The following is a 24658-nucleotide window of genomic DNA, read 5'->3' as shown; positions in this document are numbered from 1 at the left end:
TTAATGAGTGCTCCTCTTACCCTGTCCCCGGGGTCCTTTTCACCTTCACAAACCCAGCCTCCTCACTCTCTTCATCTCTTGCTCCCTCTTGTCCCTCTCTTCATGTCTGTAAATGTACATTTCATCTACACTTTCTTTGATGGGTTTAAAATGGTCATCACAAATCTGGTGTCACCTAAGTTAGTTGGATGGACTTGTTTTAACTTGAGTGGGGGCTTAGCAAATGAAACTCTACTTGGCTATTATAAACTCTATTTGTCTTTGTTTTACTGCTTTTTATACACTACAGACTGAGCACATGCAAGCTTTTTTGTATCTCCTTTTCAGCTGTATTTGCATAATGTACTGCATCACAATTTCAGGCCTGAAAGTCCAATATTAAGTTTTGAATTATGTGACAAGAACTGTGGAAAATCAGGTTTGACAAGTAAAATACTGAAGCAAACGCAGTATCTCCATCCTAATCCGCAGCTGAATAAAGCCAATTCATAACACCTAAGGTGATGTGAAACACAATCAATATGGAAAGTGAGTTGAGCAACTCAGTAATGATTTCTTAACAAAGATGTGAACTTCAACATAACAAGTTTGCATAAGGATAAAACCATACTTCCCACTTCCCATCAACTCATCTTTACACTAAGCGGATCAAAGCTGCAACCGCTCTAAACAAAGGCAAGACAGCCCACAGATGAGTGCCACATGTGAGTGGGGCCACATTGACCACTTAAAGGATTTCTCTCCTCTTTGCCAAGTCTCTAGAATACAAAGACTCAGGTTGAGACAAGTTCAGCTACAAAAGGTAGCCCCTGCTTTGAAGCACCCCACAGCTGCTGACAAGCATGTTCTCAACATGGTGGGTAGAAGGAGCCCAGGAGGACTGACAATTAGATCCAGTGTAAACACACACCCATTACCAGAAAGTATAGTGTAAACACACGGTGCGGTTGTAGAGACTTCTACATTGACACAGGGTGTTCAAACACAAGGATGAAGTGATAAAAGCCTCTTTTACACTGCCTGTTCAAGGCAGAGAAGTCGCACCACGATAATGCTTACAAATTCTATTAAAAAGGTACAATCATGGAATGGGGGGCAGAGTCGTCTCGCCCTTAAGCGGGCAGCAGTAGTAGTAACGCTAGCATGATGGGAAAAGTGTGACATTTTGATGACGTGTTGTGAGTGTGACCTAAGGCCAGGAGATTTAAAAAGCAGCTGGAAGCCGCCGGCAGCTAACTCGAAGCGGAAGACCAGCAACCCAAAATATATGCGAACTGGACAGACAATAAGGACGAAGATATATCAGTGATGTTAAATTATTGTAATTGAAACGTTATGCCATTAATATTATTTAAAAGCCCTGCCCAACAAAGATGTTCAATGTCACACTAGGGGCCAACGCTGTTGTGCTACATGCCACACCCGTCACACCTCCTTTGCTTCCAGAGCAAAGATCTTGTGTCAAATACCCCTTTCCCACTAAAATTAGCGTGTGCACAGGGTTTTTTTAAACACGGGTACCACACTAAATATGAGCAACTGGCAGTATTCCCACTGCCAATGAATTCATCACAGGAGAGCAAGTCTGCCTTTCTGTCAGCTGCTGTGTGTGTGTGTGTGTGTGTGTGTGTGTGTGTGTGTGTGTGTGTGTGTGTGTGTGGTCCTTGGTTTGGTGTGTCCGTGCGATGTCACAGACTGGCAGGAGAACATATAAACAGTAAAAAGCAGCAGGAACAGAGGTCTTTGAACACTTTTTAGTGGTTTCTTGTCTTTATTTATCTCTTACTTATTAAGTCCCCCTTTCAAACTCGGTGGAGATTAATTTGGAACAATGTCTTAGCGCTGCTTCGGAGGACATGGACAGTAATCAGTGATGGCGAGTCATTGTGTCTCGCCGGTTAAGGAGCTGAAATTGTGTTGCATCCCCATCAATGCCAATTGGAGGCGATAAAAACCTGTGTCTACTGCAGAGCCATTTGACCCAGGTGTGAATGCCGATTGCATTACAATTGAATTAAAAAGCCAGGTGTTAGCAGGTTATTTGTGCAGTGGGAATGAGGCTAAAGACTGTTTACCCGCTAATATGTGTTTCCCCCTACCTAAACCTGAACCAAACCTTAGCCCTAACCCTAACCATTGAAGGGGGTGTAACGCCTGAACAGGAGGAAAACACTATTTGATGAGGGAACAGACTTCGATACAACACCGGCATGCCATTTAAAAATCACACACTGGGGCAGCTTTATGCTTAAGTTTTTTGTTTTTTTTGGTTCTGGTCTTCGTTGCAGCCTTGTCACATGATCACTGTGATCACTGAGCCAGAAACAAATCAGTCTGAGCTAAAAGTCCAACTGTGGGAATCCAGAACGATCCAGCTATCATTATTACTTCATCCCCTCTTCTCCTCTACAACCTTTTTTCCAAGAGCAACAGCTACGAAGAATATTTAGAGATGTTTTAGGGAGGTTTGAGTTAGAAGCTGCAGCAGCAGTGTTTTAAGGCTAAGAGGGACTGTCATTCTTGGAGCACTGTCAGATGTTTAACTAGGATTTTTTTTTTTTTTTACAGGATGCCCATAGAGACAAATGAGGCTCAGCAAAGTGAGCCTGTTTTATGAGACTAAAACAGTGTACAAAGAATAACTCAAATGCTTGCAGCACATTCAGTTAGTTTAGTTTAACACTCATAGTGGGAAGTGGTACAGAGCTTTATTTGCTCTGAGAGTAATTAACCCAATGGAAATACAGCAACAACATCAGGCATTTTCCAGTGAAGCTCAAATATAGTTACAACCATTACCTGGTGATCTCTTGCTAGGGCGTAAGGGCATCATGTAGGACTGTCGGGGCAGGAGAGGTGAGGATGGAAGAGACATTGACACTCCTTTAGCAAGGCTTAATCTGAAAACATCATCGGAGACATTCGGGTGACTGCTGCCGGGTCCCTGGAGCTGAGGGTTTCCCTCAGGTGGGAATCTTCTTTGGGCCTCACCTGTTTGAGGAGAAACACAAGGTTGTCACAGATTTTACAAATAGCTTTTGTACTGCCTCATGTCATGGAAAAAGAAAGATTTTGCTACCTATTTAGGCATGCATTGACCTTTAGCAGTACACAAAAAAATCCTTATGTAGGCTTATTTTTTTTCTCTTATGGTGCTTGTGCTTTTTACCTGTAGAGCAGAGCTCTATACCAAATTGCTATTGTGGTACAACACTGTTAAAACTCTGGGAATTATGGAACAAAGTACTGCACACTAATCAGCATAGAATATGAGTTCACAATGCTGATTGTGCAGGACCTTTGGGCCTCTGCACTGTTTAAAGAATTTCGCTAGAAGAAATATACTACAAAATGTGCCTGAAGAAACAACGTCAGCCCCCGAAGTCGACTGGCTGGACACTTTTTCCAGTCACCTCAAAACTCCATGACCCCAAAAAGAACAGTGGGAGTTGCTTTAGAAGTTACTGTGCCCAAAAAGAATATTTAAGTTGAATGCATTTCCAAAGACAAATTAAGCCAAATGGTTAAATTGTGTTTTAGGTTGTAGTACGTTATTTATACTACACTCATTGTATTCCGAAGGATTTTACTTTATACAGAGACCAGAACCTGCAAAACTTCTTGTTTGGGTAAATAAAAATGACCAAACTGATCTTGAAGCTGACCCAAATGAAACAATGTACCACACTATTTACTTTTACTGCCATCCTGAGTCTGAACACCAGGAATGTAAAACCTCAGAAGGTTGGCAGGTCTTGGCAACCCTTTTTTTGCTGCAAAAAGCATCTATGTTCTGAAAGGATGCCATTTTGATTATATATGAAAACAGACAAATCATAGCTATCTGGGGACTCAGTTTAATTCCAAAGCTTTTCAGCAGCAAAGAAAATGAGTTGTTTCAAACTAAATGGCACTTTTTTTTAACATATGAAAAGATTTTTCACGGATCTCTCACAACAACAAATAACACTCCATAAAGGTATTCAGTTGACTGTTATGCAACCATGGTACACAGGCAGGTGCCACAGGCTTGCAGAGAAATCAGCTTACACAGTAGGGATAATAGTGGATTTCAGCATACAGTAGAGTGGTCTCTGACTGAGATTTCTTAAAATTATTTGAAAAAAAGTATTTAATATGCATCTAGTTTCTCCTGTTTCAATGAAACACAGCTATTTAGAAAAGCAATCCAAATAACTCAAATTACAATGCTACATTCACTGATATACTCCGCTCAGTGGGATAATTATCCAGTGCACCTTCTGCAATAAGGTGGCTTATTTAAGTTGTCCCTTCACTGTCCACTTATTGTCTTACTGGAGCTGCACTATTTGCAAACACTGCTGCGTCAGCAACTGCCAAGTTTACTGTCATCATTTCTCACTTTGCTGAGTTTTGTGTGAGCCTCCAGGCATTGATAAAGAACCTAAGAGATGCCAAATATTAACTCAGCTCATACTCTGTATTCACATAATTTTCTCCCATGTAAGTTGGCTGACTGACGTATGGTTACAGAAGTTAAAATTTCCTTGCATGTGAAAGAATATCTGCTGATTCTGAGGAGAAAGGCATTCTGTCAGAAACAGTTTTGACCACCCACATCTTGCAGTACAGTCCAGCCGCCATAATTTCGTTCAAGGCTGGAAATGAGTTACACTCAAACCTGAGCACAAATAAATTACAGCACAGTTTAAGATGACTGTTGACACTAAAATAGCGCCAGAATGCCGTGTCAGAAAAACATGCGAAAGAAGTCTCTTCATAGGTTGCTGAGGACATAAACATTGTTAGAGGTGAGGGGAAAAAGCAGAGAAGGAATGGATCCTGGAAAACAAAGGGCCACACAATATGTGTTTAAACTCAGGGTCATGGGCCAGTGAGCATTTTCTCATGCCATGGGGTCACATGAGAAGGACATCAAGTTAGTGGAGTAAATAAGGCTGTGTCATCGACCACTGAGATAAGATAACATGTATTGCACTGAACACACTGGCTGGATGTTCTTTGCTTAGTATTCACAGTTGCAGCTACAGTAAATGACAAAATTTTGTCATCAAACACATTCAATGAATTCAGTCATTCACAGGCAGGAAACAGACATATTTGCAGTTTGGGAACTCCAGGTGAACTCATGAAAGCTGTTATAGATGTGTGCTCAAGTCAAGCTCACTGCAGTCAAAGCACTCAGTTTTTGCAATCGAGCTAGCCGCCATTTGGATTAAGATTTGTTTCTACTTGTGCAGTTACGGTACCAGTGCCTGGAGTGGTAAAAAAGGATGAAGAAAGACTCGTATTTCAGTAGTGTTCCCAAATTTTATATACCACATAAAATGACATATTACACATCATATATACATTGAAGAAGCAAAGAACTGACACTAAAAATAGTTACATGAAAAAATCAATCAAAGGACTAAATTTAGCAGATTGTACTCTGATTGAAAAACACATCAGAATGCAAAATATCAAAACAAAATCATTTTTAATGTCCGTGTTTTGTTTTCCTGTGGATTTCTTTCGGTGCCAGTTTCTTATTTCAACGCCAGATTTTATTTTCAAAACCAAAACTTGACAAACCATTGCTCTAGCTCCATTAAAAGGGACTGAAGGGGCTGAAGCAAGGGATATATTTTAAGGACGTGAAACATGCGGTTTTCATAGTTTTTGATTCAGCTGTCTATTACATATTTTGACGTTAACACTTTTTAAAAAAAAAAGTATTTAGCCAAAATATGTAAGTACCTAGAAAAAAATCTGCTGGTATTGAGAAACTAGCAAAAGTGGCAAAATGTACGTGAATTTTTAAAAATCTTTTAATAAACAGAGAACACTGAGCAGCGAAAACTGCACAATACCACTGCCTGATTCAAAACTGTTAAAAAGCTGCATCAACATAGGCTTGCAGGGCTACAGCTCTTTTTTACTTCTCCTTCTAAGTACATATGCCTTATAAACTCCCTTAGGTGCTAACAACTGCTCTGCTCCTTATTGACTTATCTCTTAAACTCCAGCCTTATGATATATGTAGATGTGTACAAGACATCCACATTTCATACTGCTGTTAATCTGTATGAAAGTGGGGTTAAAAACATACTTTGTTGTCTTCCATGTAAAAATACCAAAGTGAAATTATAATCTCAAAGAATTCAAAACAGAAAAACCTGTTAAGATGGTCACAGTGGTGTCGAATGCAATCCAGATTTCCAGAAATCTGGTGGCTTGCAGTGTAAGCCAGCGGATTTCTCTTGTGTGTCCTACACATGATCATTTGTACTTTGAGGGCAGCTATATTTGCCTTTCTCTGCTGTCAAACTTACATCTAGGACTAGACTTTCCCAACATTTTTCTGTCTTACCTACCGTTTTCCCCACAGAAATGGTTCCCCACAGTCTCTACAGATGACTTTGCTCATGACTTAACCTGGCTACGAGTTTGCTCAGTGGAGTCCAAGCCCGAGATGGAAAAATCAGGTTTTGCTTTACTGAGAACCCAACCTGAATGGAAAGACCATTCTAGCCATGGAGCCAGCTAACGGCACAGTAATCTTTTCTGTGGCATCAAAGTTGCCCACTCATCATGGCCACAAATTAAAATGTATGAATTATCAACCTCAAGATAACATGTAATACCTAACTAATAATACAGACCATACGTCAGCAGAGCCAGCTAAATCAAAACTGCAGATGTGGTGAACCACAGCAATGACAATTAGCTTTGGTTCTGTTTTCAGGACTCTGCTGCTTGGGAAGACTTCTGCAGATTAGCTCTGATGCCTGTCTGCAGCCAGAGGTTTGTAGGAATCACTGAAGACTCAACTACAAGAGGCAAGCTACTATTAGAATCCTGTTTCTCTCCTCTGGGAAATAAGTGTTGTTAGGTTGCTGGGCTAATCAGAAACAGAGACCCATTTTCTCCATGCCTCCGCCTCGCCACAGGGGACACAAAGCTGTTCTGTGTTTTAAAGGGCTGCTAAACAAAGAAGAATGCCAGACACAGGAAGCAGAAAGGTTGCAACGACACCTCTGCATGCCTACAGACGTGGAAAAACCTGTGAATGACCCAAAGGTCACTTAGCAGAGGGCAGGACCTGCCGTCATTCTGACCTGAGTGGGACCTACTGCATCCACAACTATACAGACACTATAAAGGATCCTTATCGAAGTGTGTGTGTGTGTGTGTGTGTGTGTGTGTGTGTGTGTGTGTGTGTGTGTTGGGGGTTTCCAACAAAAGTATTCCCCCTGGGTGTGACACTGGGGGTTCTATTACTAAAAATTACAAATGATAGACCATGAACCAAAACATACCTAATCCATGTCCGCCTTGAATTTTTATCGCATGTAATTTCTTGTCTCTCCCTCACATCATTTCCTGTTATCTCTCAACTATGACCAAGCGCCAAACTCCATGACTGAAAGCTGAAGCCAACGGGAAGTGCCAAATACTGCAATTTCTCTACAGACCACTTAAAGCTGACTCAAAAAGTCAGTCCCCACAGACACCCATTTTTAAATTTCCAACTTTACAGCAGTAATAAACATATTTATAAGCTGGTACAAAAACAGTGTTGATCTCTATAGCTAATTTCCCCATTTCTAACAACTATATGGGGGATGATTTTTTTATATAACTCATTCCTTTACATTTTATTTTAAGCTTAAAGTTGTTCATAATTTAGGATGAGGACGCTTTGAGTAACAGCCTGGTGGGTGCCGTCTGTTGACAAATTGCTATTAGCAACACGATGTTGCTTATTTAACATAACCATAGAGTAACACCAGAATCACAGAGTATAAGCATGGCTGTAGCTGTTGCCACTTCAGTGCATTTTTAATACATAAAAGTAAACTAATGAACAGTAACTTTATTTTTTTAAATTGTTTTACGCCTGTTTTTTGCTAGCACAAAGACAGCAGAAGCATTATCAAAGTTAACCATAGTTGTAAATTTACCATGCTAACTATGCTAACGTTAAGGTTATCTCCTCCCTCTTGTCTAATTCTGGCTCCAAAAATCCAAGTTGTCAATGGTCAAAACGCTAAACTCGAGTCTTCAAAACAGAAGTCCACAAACCAATAGTTGACATCACAATGACTACATCGGTTATTTTATACAGTCTATGACTATGACTCCTGAATACTAAAATAATGATAGATTTGAATAATGCATTTACACTATATGTACAAACCGAAGATGATAAAGCCCCTATGTGCGGGATTTGAAGATTTTATTGCAGATAATACACTAGGAAGAAAAGAAACTTCTGAAATGTTACTCTTCTGTGTTGTAAAACTAGTCTTTGACAGCATTAGCTCTCCATTTGTGTCCAACCTGAAATTTTATGAATACATTAATGATATCACTATAGAATTGGTATTATTTGTGATTCTGTGGTGGGCATGATAACCAGATGCCCTTATGCAGGAGAAACACTACACTACAAGACTTACTTTTGACAAAACTAGCACTATCTAAAGGCTACATTGGGCAACAGTGAGCTGCCAGCGAAGTGTTCACTTGCTGCAGTCACAGCAGGTCGTGGCTGATACAGGTTTTAGCCATGTCGCATGCTAAAGAGATTATGACAAAGTTATAATTTTGGTAGTTGGTTCTGAAAACAAGAGGCGCCACATAAAAGCTGGCCGTCCAAGTGCTGGTGAATCGGCTGCAGTGTGTCACAGTGACTGCTCTGCCATCTGACCAACACTTTATAACGCAGGGGGACACAAGGACAGAAACTCACCAGTGCTATTTCAGTTACTTTCCTAAACCCCGGTTGGGGCAAGGCCTGCAATTTCAGCCCCTGCTGTGGTCAAGGAAATCAACCCTTTCTAATTATACAGTGCTGCCCCAAGATGATGTAAAAATGATTACAGTCCCTTGCATGCTCTTTCCTCCTCATCAAAGTGAACGGCCAGAGCCCATGAGGACATGCCCAACCCATAAAAACGGTTCAATATTATTTCAAGACATTGATTTAGAAAAATAAACGTTAAAGTACAAATCAATTATTCGTGCAGGTCAACTTGAGTCAATCTTAAACGCTTATTCCAACCCATGTTCCGTCTCACTGGCTCCTACATCTTCAGTAAAAGGATAAAGTGGAAACGCTGTACTTTTAATTAAAATTACATAGATGGGAAAATATAAAACCTTGACTGGCTGAATGCTGATGAGAGCATCTCTATTGTTTGAAACTGCACAAAATCATGTTTTTTTGGTTTGTTTGGCTTTTTATTGAGTATGTATTTCTCTCTTCTGCATTCAATAATGTAGTGAATGGTTGTGCTGTAGAGCCTTTACTCTAACTATGTAGCAAAGTGGCAATCGTGGTCAAATAAAAGTCAATTACAATGAATTAAAATCCATTTCTTTTTTCATTCATGGCCTGAGCATCCTCTTCCCCCACCCCCTGCAAGCATGCTTGGCTGTTCACGTTAAATGCTTTGAGTGCTGAATGCTTTGAAATGTCTTTCAAGGATATAAATCTGGATGGTGTCTTTCGCCTCTCAAGTAAATCTGTGCAAAGGAATGTGATCTGTCACTCCTTGTAAAGGAATGCAATCCTCTCCTGAAAGACACAGACCCTCTTCATTGTCCAACAGAGGCCTGAACTGAACAATAAAATGATATAACTTTAAGGTAAACTGTATGCCAGACTAAAAACCTAAAGGCTGTGTACAAAATAACATAAAAATACAGCACCACTGCCATTAATAGAGCTGTGTGTGGCAATGATTGGTATATTGTGCCCATGGTGTCAAAGAGTAAACCTTTCCAGCTGGTTTGTGTTTGACCCTTTCATATGTCACAGATCATCTCTGTTCGTCACTGTCAGAAGTGTGTTTTTCTCTCCTTGCCATCATACTATAATTGCTTGTTTCCTAACCATAAATCCTCCTCCCTTCTTTCTCTCTTTACTTATCCTTACAACCTCGCTTTCCATCCCTCCACACTTACCATCCATCCTTTCTTTCTTCCCTAACCCCTGCAATCTACCTTTCTTTCTTCTTCTTCCCCTCCATTACACCTTTCCATCCTTCCTCACTTCCTTTGATCTAATCCACCCTCCTTCCTTTCTATGTTTGTTTATCTTTCTTTATTCTTCTTTGCATCCTTCTTCCCATCCTGCTTTGCTTCCTCCAATGTTTCCTTCCTACTGTACCCTTTCTAATCTGGTTAGCCTTCATCCCCTCTTCTTCATCCCATCCCTTAACTTCACATCCATCCTCCTTTGCTTTTTTTCAAGCTTCCTCCCTTCCTTCCTATTCAACCTCCCTACTATAGCTTTCTGCCATTCTTTCCTTCCTTGATATTTTACCCTCCCTCCTCACATACTTCCTATTTATTTTGTCCCTCTTCTTCTCCTTCTTCTTCTTCACTAAACCATGTTAATATACAGAATGACATCACATAATCATCAAATAGTTTTAGTTTCACTTCTTTCTCTACAGTGCACTACAGTATAAGCTAGGGTTGGGCGATGTATCGAATACACGCTCGATGTATCTCAGCTTGTTCCACGTGCAATATATTAAATGACTATATCGCGAACATCGAATAGAAATTGTCACATCGTTTTTACAAGCTCTATAGCTCTCCACCTCACAGACACACACACAAACATAAAGCAGGGCTTTTGCAGAGCTCCAGACTTTGACTATTTAGTCACATTTTGCGACCATGAAGCATTTGCAAATGCTATTAATATATGAACCGGAGAGGTGTTAGTTTGTTTTCAGCTTAAATCATTAGTTTACGGGTGATGTGGTAAAAATCTAACTTAATGAATGGTCGTGGTGGTAGAGTGAGCAGGTGAGGCTCTGTGTTTTTCTATGCAGAGCTCTGATCGTGATGAACATGAACTGGAGAGCTGTTTGTTTGTTGCCCGCTCACAGTGAACAAATCCTCTGGGTTGAAGGCACTGCGGCATCTGTTTAACTGTCTTCTAACGCTATAGACAGGAAGCTTCTAGTCCACAGCAAAAACTTTGACACTTCCAGCCTGAGACGAGCCAGGTTCTTCATAATAAAAGCCCCACAGGTCCTGCTTAGATTATTTTTTTAAAATAATACTTTTTAAAATATCATTATAAAAGTACTTTAACTTCCTTATAATCGTATTTCATTAAATGTTATTATAACAGTAATGTATTCAACTTTATTACATGACAGCAGCTACTTTAACTTTATTGTAACTGCAGTTTATTCAAGAATTTTGTATTTTAGTAGTTCACATTAGTTCAGAGGACATTTAAAAATATTGATATATATATCCTATATTGCAATATCACCTTAAAATATCACCCAGCCCTAGTATAAGCATGCTCGCTCACTTGGCTTAACTGGTTGTCAGGTGGATCTATCTCGATCTCTCTTTCTCAAGTCAGTCATTTAATCTAAATGCTAACAAAATAACAATAATTTTCACATAAAACATGTCACAAAAGTTGGACAATGGTGGCCTTTGTTAAACCCAAGAGGAGTGGAGGGTGGAAGGCTGCGCTGTCACACACTGACCTATTGACCCACATCACTGTGCCTGTCTGAATGGGAAGTTGGATTCCAAATGGCAAGACTATATAATGCAGTAAAGTCTTGAAAATCATGATATATGGCAAAGACAAAGTAACTGAATTAGCAGAGAGGAACAGTGCTGTTTCTGTTAGTTTGTCCACTGCCTGTACCACCCAAACCACTTGGCTTGTTTCCACAAAGAACAGTGCAAACTGTGTTTGCAAAAAATGGTTATCCTAGCAGAGTACAAAAAAAGAGTTGATCCATGATACCATCCTATGTTCTCTCCATAAACATGTACACACAACCACACACACACACACACACACACAAACACGTGTGCACATACACAAATACTCTATTAGCTTCTTGCTAGTTAATTCTGGGGACCACAGAGAAAATGAAGACAGGCTATAATTAATGCAGATTCTTTCAGTCAACACACAAAGCACGATGACCATAGGACAATCCACCAATGGGGGGAATTCTCCCGCTAGACTGAGTGCCAATGTGGATTCCCCGTGTACTTCCGAGACCAGGGTGACAGTCTCACAAAAGCTGTCATGGTTAACACACAGCGACCCACAGAGAGGCGAGAGAGCCAGACAACAAGGAGTACAGCATGGGGGGAAGGTATTCAGTATGAGTCGTCTATGATGAAGGACAAATTAGATCTAATATGTTAATAAGATGCAAATCTATCTGCTTCAAAATTCACTAAATGATGAAGTAAATTTTAAAAAATGAATACAAACTTGTGTTCATGAAAACTAAACAAACAGTCTGTAAAAGAGGCATCAGTGTTTTTCCCATGAGGCCATTCTAATTTCAGACCACTTTACTCAGTCAGCAGTAGCCATAGGAACAGTCAAAATACTGTATAAGGCCGCCTGACAAAAGGCCGTAAAACACAGACTGATGTAAGTGATAAATAATAAAGCAAACCAAGTGTGTTAGCTTTCTTCAAACACATTTGTCACACTTTTTGTTTGCGCTTGTATAACTTGCGCCTCATTGTCCACCTGGCTTCATTTCTGGAGCAGAATTAAGTATATGGGGAATAAAAGGCAACCATGTGGCATTTCTTCCTTGAAGCGTTTCGTTTTCTTTTCACTTTTGTTTATTGTATGTTAAGTATATTAACAGACTGCTCCACATCCCTCCTGTGGGCAGATTTTCTACCATGAAATGTCAATTTTGGCTCCAACTATCAAATTCCATTACCTCTCCAACTGTCCAGAGCTACTCTCTTACTGGTTTCAAAGGATTACTCATCTATGCTGGTGGCCCCTGAGGAGAGAAAACAACTCTGACAGGGTCTTTAGTTTGAGCTTGTCAGAAACAGAACACTTCCTGCAGCTCTGAAATCTCAGCTCAAATTCATACGCACTTGATAATGAGAACAAATTAGATGCTTTATGCAAAAGCTAAGATGCTGTAGGCAAAGCAAGACTGCAGAATGTTTTGAATCCAAAGCACTAAGACTCTGTCTCTCTTCCCCTCTGATGCACACTCGGCAGTGGCCTGCGCTCTGGAATGCCTTCCCCACTGGCCCCAGGGGAGGAGAGACTGACAGGGAGGGGTGTGTGTGTGTCTTTGGGAGAAGTAGAAGAGGAGAAGGAGCCGAGCGCTGGGCAGGCACCATGACATTTCCCATTCCTCTTCATAAATCGCCAATTTAAGTGGGTATGGGGGAAAAAATATGAGCCAGACAGCATCTTTACCATGTTTTATTTCAAGATTTGTGACAGGGAAGCAGTGGGGAGGCCAATAAAGGGACTGTCAGAGGAGAAATTCTGTGTACTGCATAATAGTGCAAAAGTCAAGAGAAGCCAATTCTAATTAGGCACTTTTCACTGAGTGAGAGGACATTACTATGAATACCGATGAACTGCTTGACCTATGAGAACAGTCTATGCAGCGAGGAGCAGGTGTGCTGTAATTGTGAAAACACAATGCTAGCCTGTGATTGCACATATTTGGTAAGTCCTGCAAGACTTGGAAACTATGGTGAGTACTTGCAGAGCTACTATGTGTGTGTTCACACCATCAATCAGTCTCAAGGTCGCTGCAGAGTACAGCGTACTCAAAGCTAAACAAATGTTGGAAGAGCATTACTGTGCTGTATTTCCACCACTGAAATTCAACATTCAAAGAGGTCAAACCTCAAACTTAAAATGGGAAATGATTTTAAATTAATTTCAATTGTAAACCCAGCTATACTTGCTACGTGGTTATCTAGATTTTGGTTTGAAGACGAAGGACAATAGCACACACATATCACAAATGCAAATGTCTGACCATCCATGAAAGTCTAAATGAACCAAGTGGCCGTGTTGAATTGCCAAGGGCTTGACCTTGTTTCATCAGAGATCTGGAATAAATTAGGGTAGATCCACTGTTGACAGTCCTGGCTGGAGAGTTATTGATATTCATGCTAGCAGTATTGTGCGCGGGGTCCCAGTATAGATGTCTCTCCACAGGCCTCCTCAGGACCAGACTCTGGGCAAGTGGGGCACACTCTTTACTCCCACACTAAGAAGAAAATACACTCGCCCACCACCCACCTACTTTCATCCAACAACATGAATGATAATCAGACATTCGAGTGGTTGAAGACAGTCAGCTGTTGTGTGCAATTTAACACTCTTCACCTGGGAGTACCTGGCATTAGTTACTACATTCTATACATGCCTGAATACATACCTACATGACGATGATTCATTTAAGAGACACTTACACATTAAAAAATCAAAAATACACTTTTTTCCTGTAGTGTTGTGTACCAATCTAGATTGTTTTGGTATGATATGCCAAGTGTTGGGGATATCGGCCTTGGAGATGTCTGCCTTTCTCACAAGGAAGCGTGCATCTACGGCTACCTCACCTAGTACGAATGAGTTAGATCATGTTGAAGCTCAGCCGATGAAGACGCCATTAATCTTTACACCTCACGAAATGTGGAGAACGTGGAAAATGTATTCTTCTGCATGGTAATATGTTTGGTGGTTGTAGTTTGGCAGAACAACAAAAGTAGATTTCTGCAAAGAGACATTGCTGTTGAGATTCTAATGTTTTTTTTGGTGCTCTATATACGAGAGAAGGCACACATCTCAACAGCTAATATCTCCAACATTTGGGAACACACACCAAAATAATCTAGACTGATAAAAAGCACTACAGGTAAGAGGAAAAATCTGTTATTATATCTGTTATAAAATGTCTCACATGGGCTTTACATGGGGTTAATTGTATTAATGTCCTCTACAAGCCACAGAGACAGCTGGTACAGTCTAAGCAAAGGACAGATGGATGATGGATGACACACTTGTCCATACTATGATCAATCATTTTAACACTGCGAACACAGCTCTGGGGCCACTGTGCTTCAAAGTGGAGGAAGCACAATGCAGCCAGATGAGAGGTTTTCCCACATTCCCTGATTCCTCTCAAACTTGGAACGTTCCACTTCCAGTTTTTGACTGGTATCTGTGAACAATATGGATAAAGCAGCTCTGAGACAAAAGTGGAATTCATTTCCAGGCAAAAGTGCACTGTGGTCTAGAGTCGCCATGGAGATCTGGTTTAACAACAGATTTGGATTGCCATTAACACAGATCATTAGGCAGAGCTTCTGCTGGGGCCAGGTGAGGTCATGAGAACACCAGTAACCCCTGGACAACAGCCTGCTCAGAAACGTTAAATGGGCGAGGATGTGGCACAAAGGCTGCCCGATCCTTCAAAAGCGCCTAATCCCATAAGCAAACAAGGACCAGGGAAAATCTTGCAGCTTTGTACCATCTTTGAAAATCTTTGTTAATAGTGAATCCATGCAAGTTTAGCATCAATCACATTCGCCTAATTTCATGCACTTAGAGGGTCCACAGGAACTTCTTTTTGGACAATTAGCAAGTGGATGATATCCTCATTTGTTTATTTCAAGATTAATAAGGTAAGAAAACATTAATTACCCCCTCTGACACTAAGTAGGCTTCTTACAAGACTCCAGCAGCACACACCCTACTTTCCATCCAGCTCTGACCACTTTTGTGAGGCATTAGTGAGCATCAACAATAGAGTTTTCAAATAAATAATGATCTTGAAATGCCACCTTTAAATAATAGAGAAATATAAAGAGGGAGCACTCAATGCAAACTGCTCCTCTGTGCAAAAAGCACTATCCCCTATTCCTTTGAGGCTGGGCACAAAGGAACCAAGGTCATTAGTTCAGCCTGTCTCAAACCCTCCTGAGCTAAGGATGGCAAGACATTCATCTGCAGGCACAACTGCAAAAAAAAAAAGAGTCTCTGTGTTCAGAAATGCAGAACAGAGCAGAGAGGGAAAGAGGAGAGAGAAAGGGGCCCCGAAGCCCGAGACTGCACAGAGGTCTCCACAGACACCCACACAGACTTTTCTAAAAGTCAGACTCTGTGACAGCATGAGTTGGTGTCTGCATAGAGAGATGGCGATAGATGAGAAAAACACAACCCTCAGAATTCTTGGAAAAATATCAAAGTCAACTACAGAGAATTAAGGCGAGGAACAGATAGTACTTTGTACATCCTATGGGTGACAGCGTAGTCTTCTGCATGAAAAGAGACACTTTGAGTGCTCATTTAGATCACAGGCAAAAGGATGCTAAAGGTATGAAAGAAAAATGGAAAATCAGACAGGAGGAATGTGTCTGCCTGGGAAGGTCACGCTGTAATTAGAAAAAACAGTGGCCTGCTGACCTCTCGAGCCAATGAAGCACCATGACAGCCACTATTTACCCCTCAAAGACCATCTAAAAAATAGCCTTGGCATGTTAACTGATAAACTGTTTTTCCTACTCTTTGAAGTGGCAGAAGAAACTATTTGCGTGTGAGTGGGGGCTGGGATAAAGGGAGGGGACTATGTTTGGTGTGTTACTGTGCCGTAGATGATATCACCCCCTGCTTCCATCGAGTCCTCGTGTATTTGTTTGGCTTCTTGTCCGTTGCTGTGCACACACTTCCAAGGTCACAGGCAACATCAATGCAGAGTGTGTGAGAGCCAAATTAGGGTAATGGAGAGTGGTCACTGGCTGCTACAGCAGACAGCGGGCCTCTGGGAACCATGGAAGCATTTTTCCATATTCCTCCCAGTCAGAAGCCACTGGGCAGAAGTTGCAGAGCCAGATTAGACCTTGTTCATTTAGCTCTCGAACATGTGTTGATCACCAAAAAAAAAAAAATGTGTATGGGATGCAAATTCAAATTCAAATTAACACGAAATGAGCCATTACAATAGTTTTAGGTACAGTGAAATTCTCATACCATTTTATAATTAATATTACCAGATGTGCCACTAGAAAAAAAAGATTATAATCTCACTTCAAAAAAAGAAAATAAATAGCACAAAACAATAAATATATAATTTAGAACAGTGGTTCTCAACTGTTGGGTCACAGTCCAAAACTGGGTCGTGGGGTAATTCTTAATGGATCATGTGTTACTCTGGAACATGTCAAGTGAGTAAAAAACAAACTTTATTTTGAATTTAAGCACAGGGATGAATTTGAAGTGTCGTTTCCTGCTGTTTAGCAACTATTATACTGCCCTGTTCTTGGTATTATTTGGCCTATTGACATGCTGTACCTTTATGGCATTTTTAGGTCCCTGATCTTGGAGCAATACAATACTTACATTTTGTGAAATAAAGTTGAATATGTGGTAATTTATCTTTAGTGTGGACCTTGAACTAATAACTAAGAACAAAATCTACAGTTTATCAGCGTGTTTCTGCAATCAATGTGAAAAATGTGAACTGCTCCAGCAACCATCAGTGAGACAGATAATTCACTCAATACTGATAGGCTATGTCAATTTAACAACCCAACCAAAAAGGGAAAAATGCTAAATTAAACTTTCCATCTGGCTGAATCAAGCAGGCTGAAAAATGAAGTCAACACGTAATGCCAAAAACTGCAGTTCTTCTAATTGCCACTTGAGGCTGGCTCCAAAGCAAGTCAATCCCCATAGACCTCCATGTAAAAATGCCCAACTTCACAGCAAAAGGTAATTTTTTTCTAGCCAATAATTCACCCACTTAAATTTCATTCAGGCTTTAAGTTAGAAAAGCATAACTAAGGGCATGGCTGCTTTAAGTGACAAGCTGTCTGCTGCGAGGTAGCCTCAGGCTCTCAGTCAGATCCACCCCTAACTCCTCCACAACGCCACCCTCTCATCCAAATAAGGTCACTTCTGGTTAAAAAAAAATCGAAGACAGCAACAGCCAAAATGCCATGCTCGAAGCCTCAACGCGGGACTCTAACAAACCACAAGGTGACATCACTGTAGCTACGTCTATTATTTTTATACACTCTATAGGCTGAATAAAGAAGAGCCGTGAAATGGCAATTCGGTCTATTTTTTTCAGATTCTGATTTTAACAACTGATTATGTAATGTAATTGTGTCTTCAGGTGGAACTTGTAGGTTGTATTTTTGACATATGACTAATTGCTTTGTGCATTCAAGTTGTAAGAAAACTACTGTTATGCTGCTGGCGAAGAAGACTGATGCTGCCTTGGTTCCTTTGAAAAACACTTAATCAATTTGTGTTTCTCAATGTTATGCCAAAGAACTAGAGAGGTTTTCTTGTAAACATGAAAACCAAAATAAGTACAGTTAGGTTAGGCAGAATTAAAACTTTTTAGGATTTCTTGGCAACCAAAAGTAAATTTTGATGAGTTTTATAGCCTCTCTTTTTAGAAGTCTTTAGACATGTGATATGAAAGTGAAATGCAGACAGGGCCCCAATGTTTGTTGTAGAAGTCTCTGCAAACAGTGAGACTGGCTGACCAGGTTCACTGCACTCACCAAGAGCCCTTATTTTGCTTTTCAGAAGGAAAGACGGTGAGTGTCTAATGTGGATACACCTGAGGTTTGTGGGCGTATATGTGGGCGTATATGTGTGTGCGTGTGTGCATGCGTGCATGTACATGTGTGTACATGAATTTGTGTGTAAGTGAAAGATGTGGTCTGAGCTACGCCCTGCTAATCGTTGCCTGCTGGCTGCACAGTGCTTTGATAGCTGTGTAGGTCTGTGCACTCAATGGTCTCCTTTGTAGATCAGGTGCATTCTTTTCTCCACCATCTTAAATCATACCATAACTGTCTGGACATGGAAATCTAGACAAACATGACCAGGAGCAAAAATAGCAAACATGGGCCAAGAAGCCGTTTCACAATTGTCAGCACAGTTTTCTTTTAATTAAAGGAAAAAAAGGGCATAGGATGGTAACCTAGATATAACCCTAAAGGTGCTTTTTAAAGTGATTTAAAGGTCAATTTGTTACACAACACTTAGACTTAGTGGCAAACATGGGCTCCATAGCTGCATGAGTTTTTTCAGTACTTAGCGTTTTTCCAAAAGGAAAACCATGAGCTGATGATAAAGGAGTCAGTGGTTCTGGTCTAAGCACTAGTTATTATGGTTAATCAAAGGATGTTAATAATGTGTCTTGAGGTTGTTTGCCTCTCTCGCTGTCTCTGTCGCTCTCTATCAGTGTGTATGTGTATATATATATATATATATATGTGGCATAACTCAGCCCGTCTGCCTGTCCTGCACACATAGGTCTTATACTGTGTGTAATCTGTGGTCTAGACATCCTGTGGTTGACTGTGCATCTTGTTTATCTGTCTTGGTTCAGCACTCACAACTTTTAATTTTGTGACACCAAATTAATGAAAAGAACAGTCTTTTTTTTTTAGTTAACAAATTTCAGTCTCTTTCTTGTTAACATAAACACTGCCTTTCGCTGAAAAAATGCTTCCTCTACTTTGGGAAATACAAAAGTTTAATTCAGGAACTACATCATGCATTCCAAAATCACCTGGAGCACACTCTTGGTGTAAGAGCAGCTTTCCTTATAAAAGGAAATGTTTAAACTTCCACCCACATCGGAAGAACACAGTGAGGGAGTTTTCCTTAAGTTCCTTTAAAAGCCACAGGACAAGGAGGGAGCGTGTCTTAAAATGGCTGCGGTAGATATGGCTGGAGAGGAGGCTGCCACCCAGCTGTTCACAGAGAAGAACCTACAGAGGCAGTTTGACACCAGTACCTGTGGGCAGACTCTACACAGAGTTGTGTCTGTTTATGTCTGAGGGGATGGTCGGCCACCATGTACACACACACACACACATATATATATAATATATATATATGCAGGTGATAGAGTGCACATTGAGCCTGCACCTGGTTAAGTGCTTTCCATCACTGATGTTGGAAGACTGCACCTAACCAGCAAATAACACCTCACACGAGAAACAAAGCTCTTTAAAAGAAGCCTTTGTCACCCATATTAGTAACATGAAGCACATCCTTTGTCTGTTAGATGATTACTTTTTTCTGAAGCCAAAGTGGCTGGCACCCATCTAAGAGACCTCAGGGTGAGAAAAAATTGCAGGGGAAAAAACAACCTTGTTGAGCGTTTTAGTATTTAACTATTGTGCTGTCCTCAAAGAACAGCCTGTGGTTAATTCTGACTCACGTATGAAGAATGATGAAACATTTCCATTTCTGATAGCCCACATAAAACAGCTAGATTATTCTTGGGCAACAAAGGTTTGTGGGGGGGAAAAAACATGTTTTAGCTGCACTTACTGTCAACGGCTAGTTTTTATCGAGACAAAACTTTGTGATTACAATTTCATATTTGCACAGTGTCCAATATAATACAGTCATTGTTTGGAAAAACAACTATCCATCAAACGCTTTTTTGCCTGGACAAATAACTGACAAACCACCTGTGGTTATTGTTTATTGAGGGAAGTCGTCCCATAACAGTAAAAATTCCACATGTTAAACCCCAGAGGGAGGCTGAAAGAGAATATAGACAACAAAGAAGGAATCTCTGCAATGTCAGCTGCAATATTTAACTTAATCACCACAGAGAGGAAATAAAGAAAACAGAAGAGAGATTACAAAAATCTGCAATGACCCAAATAAACTGCAATAAACAATAACACAACAGCCGAAACTACTGCTTTAGAAATATTAGATTTATTAACAACTCATTGACAGGCTCGACAAAATTGAGCATAATAAGTTTTGCGCAGGAAGCATTTATTGCACGGGTATTGAGTTCACACCCTGAAGGAAATTCAGTGTTAAGGTTTAACCTACTAACACTATCATCACTGTGGTGTGTCAAATTTCAAGAACCATACAAAATCATAAAAACAAAACAAAATCCTGTTTTGTAACTAATTTGCTGTTGTCTGACCCTTTGCAACAAATCACTGTTTCATGTCAAAACACCAAAGAGACTCACAGAAACTGCAGAGACAGCATGTACCAGCCACCATCACAGCTGAGGCAACAGAGTGCAGAATTTAATGGTCTCTCTACTTACACACACATACATAAACACACACCATTAGCTTATGTATGGGTCCTCTACATCATGAACATCCCCTTAATCTTTCGCTTAATCTTCCTGAAATATAAATGAGGTTCCCCTCATCATAAATTCCCACCTTATAAATGATATTATAGAATTGAATATTCTGCAAGGCAGCAAACCACTAACACAATATGTTCTTATGCTCAGTTCTCTGACATTTTTTGTCTGAGGGAAAAACACAAATCCTGCTGTGGGATACCTTGATGAGTTAAGCTAGGTTAATGCTCTCCCTAGTGTCCTGGGCACAATGTCAATTTTTGTCATAATGTCTTTGCATCTGGCACAAATATTCCAAATGTTGTCTTAGTGCTTGGATGTGCACCTTTTTTTGTTAATAGGCTCTTTAGTTTTCAGTTGAACATGGACATCTTTGATGGAAGACCTGGGGAAGACTAGTCTAGGATGTTCGTCTGTGCAGCACTCCTTATTAATTAGGAGACCAATGAGACAGTCAAAAAGCCTTAAATTCTTAGGATGAAATAGCCCACCCCACTGGGGACAGAAAGGGCTTTTCCTGGGTTTCCACACACTTTCATGGAAAAAAATTCAAAACTTTTCCATCTTGCCAAACTTGCCTGTTGTTTTTTTAAACATATCAGATTCAAACTCTATTTAAAAATACTTGCAGCTAGCTGGCATAGCCTACAAGGCGGGAGATGCAGTAAACAGTGGGAGAATGAGGAAATGTACATGATGGTAAACAAAACGTAACACACTGACATAATAAAGCTAGGTTATGTTGACAGCTACAGAAAATCAATTTGCCATCATGCTACATCGCATGGATGATTATCCATGGAAGATTACTGTAACAATAACATATCATTATTCCATGACTTTTCCAAAACATTTCCAGGTTTTCCACCACCATGGGAACCCTGCTTTTTGCAACAGGCTGTGAAAGAACATGAGAGCTCATCGTAAAAGCTGGAAAACTGTCCCATGGAAAGAGTGGGGGAACTTTGGGGGTAGGGGGGTAAAGCTGTATAAAATATTTTCAATTTGGACGTATGTGACAGTTATAGTTACAGTACGTAAATGCAACATTTGGCGGTACATTGGTGTTTACAACTGTTGCCAAGCCACCATTTTTTTCCGCTAACACTCGTTGACTTGTTGCCTATCCACAGAATATTTTTTTGTATGCCCCCTGGCTTTTCGTAGCAAACTGCAACAAACAACACACTGAGCATAAACACCTCTGTGCGAGTATTAACAAAGCTTAAAGTGACCACGATTACTCTTCGGCTGTAAGCCCCAATGCATATGAAAAGAACACAGTTACATAGCATTTTAAGGGGGACTCTGATTCAAATACAATTGTTATTAGAGAGATGATAGGCATCTGTGTTAATGACAGCTGCGGGCCAATCCATTGCTTCTCCCTTGCAGCTTAGTGGTTAAACCTACTATTCTCAGACTCTTAACAAATGTGAAAAATCTGTCTGATGTCATTGCTGTCAGCATGCCATACAGGACAATTATTGTCCCAGTAGATACACTGCTGGGAAATTAAAGCACAGCAGTAGGGTTGACCCCCATTTTCTGTGCTGGCAGGTCAACAGCAGGACTGCTGAATCCTGTCCAGCCAGGTGCATGAGTGACTTCTGACTCCATACAGACAAACGAACTACGAAGAACCCTGCCAACTGGTGGCGGCGGTTGCATATCTGTTTGTGTGTGAGTTGGGGGTTGGAGAAGTAAACAGCTGAAACTGTTATCAGCCTGAAAGAGTGCGCAGCAATGCTAGTGTGATTAACACTGCGTCACCCACAACAGACAGACAACTGTCTGGCAGCTGTCCCAAGCGGCCGAGCTCATCAAGTGGTAACCCCAAGTTGGAGGGCCTTCAGAGGCATTACCCAACACACACAGTCGCACACAGTCACCCACAGCAATTAAAGCTGAGTCAAAGATGCTGTTTCTGTGGGTCACATCATGAACAGATACTGACTGAAAATACTCCCGGGACAGAACCGACAGCAAGAAGCAGTATATTTTATTCAAGGCAGTGGGGCCTCTTTGAGGTAAAAAGAGACAGACGGCAGACCACTTTCAATGAAGAGAGAATTAAATTTTAGCGGAAAAATGCAGACTTGTCCTCAAGTGTTTCAAGTCGACCAAAGGGATCATTTCACATAGCTTCAAAATTAGCTTTACTTCATTTGCACTAATAAAACTTCAAAACAAAAAATGGTAAAAAATTATGGATGCACCAACATTTGAGTAATCAAATTGTGCCCATACTCACTCCTATTAACCGTTACAGGTCAGTAAAAGGAATCAAGTGACATGACATGTGACTTATTATATGCAGTGCGGACAGTCAGGAACCAATCATGTTTGACCTCTCATAAAAAAATTAAGAAAGTAAGATCGAGGTGGTCTAAAAAGTGTCATTTGCTACCTTAGTTTGATGATTTGAAGCTGTTACAGCAACACAGCTATGCACTGGTGGTCTTCTGCCTATAACTACTACTATTATTTCACTGTTATTTCAGAACACTGTTGTTGAAGAATATTTGCACTAAATGGAAAACAGGATGAAATGCACTCTCACACACTTGACCCATGACAGTAGCTACTCTGAAATGCACACCAGTATTCCCCTATTATTTTGAATATGACAATATTTTTTATGGCCATAAGCAGCATATGCCTTTTACTCAGTATCATAGCTCCTCATAGCTCCTCATAGCTGCAGACACATTGTGAATTTCCCCACTGTGGGACTAATAAAGGGTTATCTTACCTTATCTTACCTTCTCTTATCTTACCTTATCTTACCTTATCTTATCTTATCAGGCCATTTTCATAATTAAGCATTTTCCAATTCAGACATCTGGGATATGCCAGTATAATTTGGGTTTTAGGAGCATTATTTGGACATGTGTACAGCCAAATCGGAATATTAATCTCAACTGGGGTTTTCACCACAGTTTGCGACACATGACCTCTTGTCTGTTTACAGTTAGCGCTGTAAGTTGTCATGGATACATTGTACCAACTCATCAACCATTTGCAAATATGTGGGGTAGAGATACATGCAAAAGAAAATCACACATTTCTGGAAGGAGGAGAAACACAACTGCTTTTAAACTTTAAAAAAGACTTGAATATCAACAAGTTTTTGGATATGCGCAAATCCTGAAGCAGCGACCTTTTCAAGAAGGTGTCGTGAGGAAAGAGAGTCTGACAAGTCCACTGCCAGGAGGAAACTGAAAAAAATCAATTTTTTGATGCAAAGAAGCAACATGAAGAGCACGTCCAGCTGTTCTATTTACTGATGTGATAAACGACATTTTAGTGTATGTTAATTAGAGTATGCAGAGCTGCATGTAAAGTGAAATATTAGTGAAACATTCATTTTCATTAGACATGTGAGGAATATTGTCTTTTACGAAAGGGCAAAAACTTTTTTGTGCATATAAACATATTCGATGTCATTAACACTGTCCTAAAACAACTCCACCAACTCAGGAAAAGTAATTTGCTTTGTAATGAACTACAAACCAGACACTGCTGTGAATTAATAGGAAGTCATAGGTGAAACTCACAGTAAAATCTGAGAGGCCTGTATCCTCAATGAGGGCACCAATTAAAACACAGTTTGGTTCTTTACAATATAATCTTCTTTTTGTGCCTTCGGGTCCCAAATCTATTAGCTCCAGTGAGGCCTACTTGCAATGTAACCTCTCTCAGAAAATGTCAAC

General features: G+C 40.3%; 1 protein-coding gene across 2 annotated transcripts in view; it reads right to left on the bottom strand.

Annotated features, from left to right (window-relative positions):
- LOC121948714 (protein TANC1) overlaps positions 1-24658 on the bottom strand; it is a 127375-nt gene that overhangs the window by 84154 nt on the left and 18563 nt on the right. For both annotated transcript variants that reach the window (XM_088083200.1, XM_042494126.2), the window contains exon 3: positions 2800-2991. In XM_088083200.1, coding sequence (XP_087939326.1) covers positions 2800-2991 — 192 coding nt within the window. The remainder of the gene's footprint in view (positions 1-2799; positions 2992-24658) is intronic.

Source organism: Plectropomus leopardus, chromosome 10 (genome assembly GCF_026936395.1).
Source record: "Plectropomus leopardus strain MGB_pleo_1.0 chromosome 10, ASM2693639v1, whole genome shotgun sequence".
Classification (NCBI taxonomy): domain Eukaryota; kingdom Metazoa; phylum Chordata; class Actinopteri; order Perciformes; family Serranidae; genus Plectropomus; species Plectropomus leopardus.
This window is presented reverse-complemented; position numbering and strand designations above follow the sequence as displayed.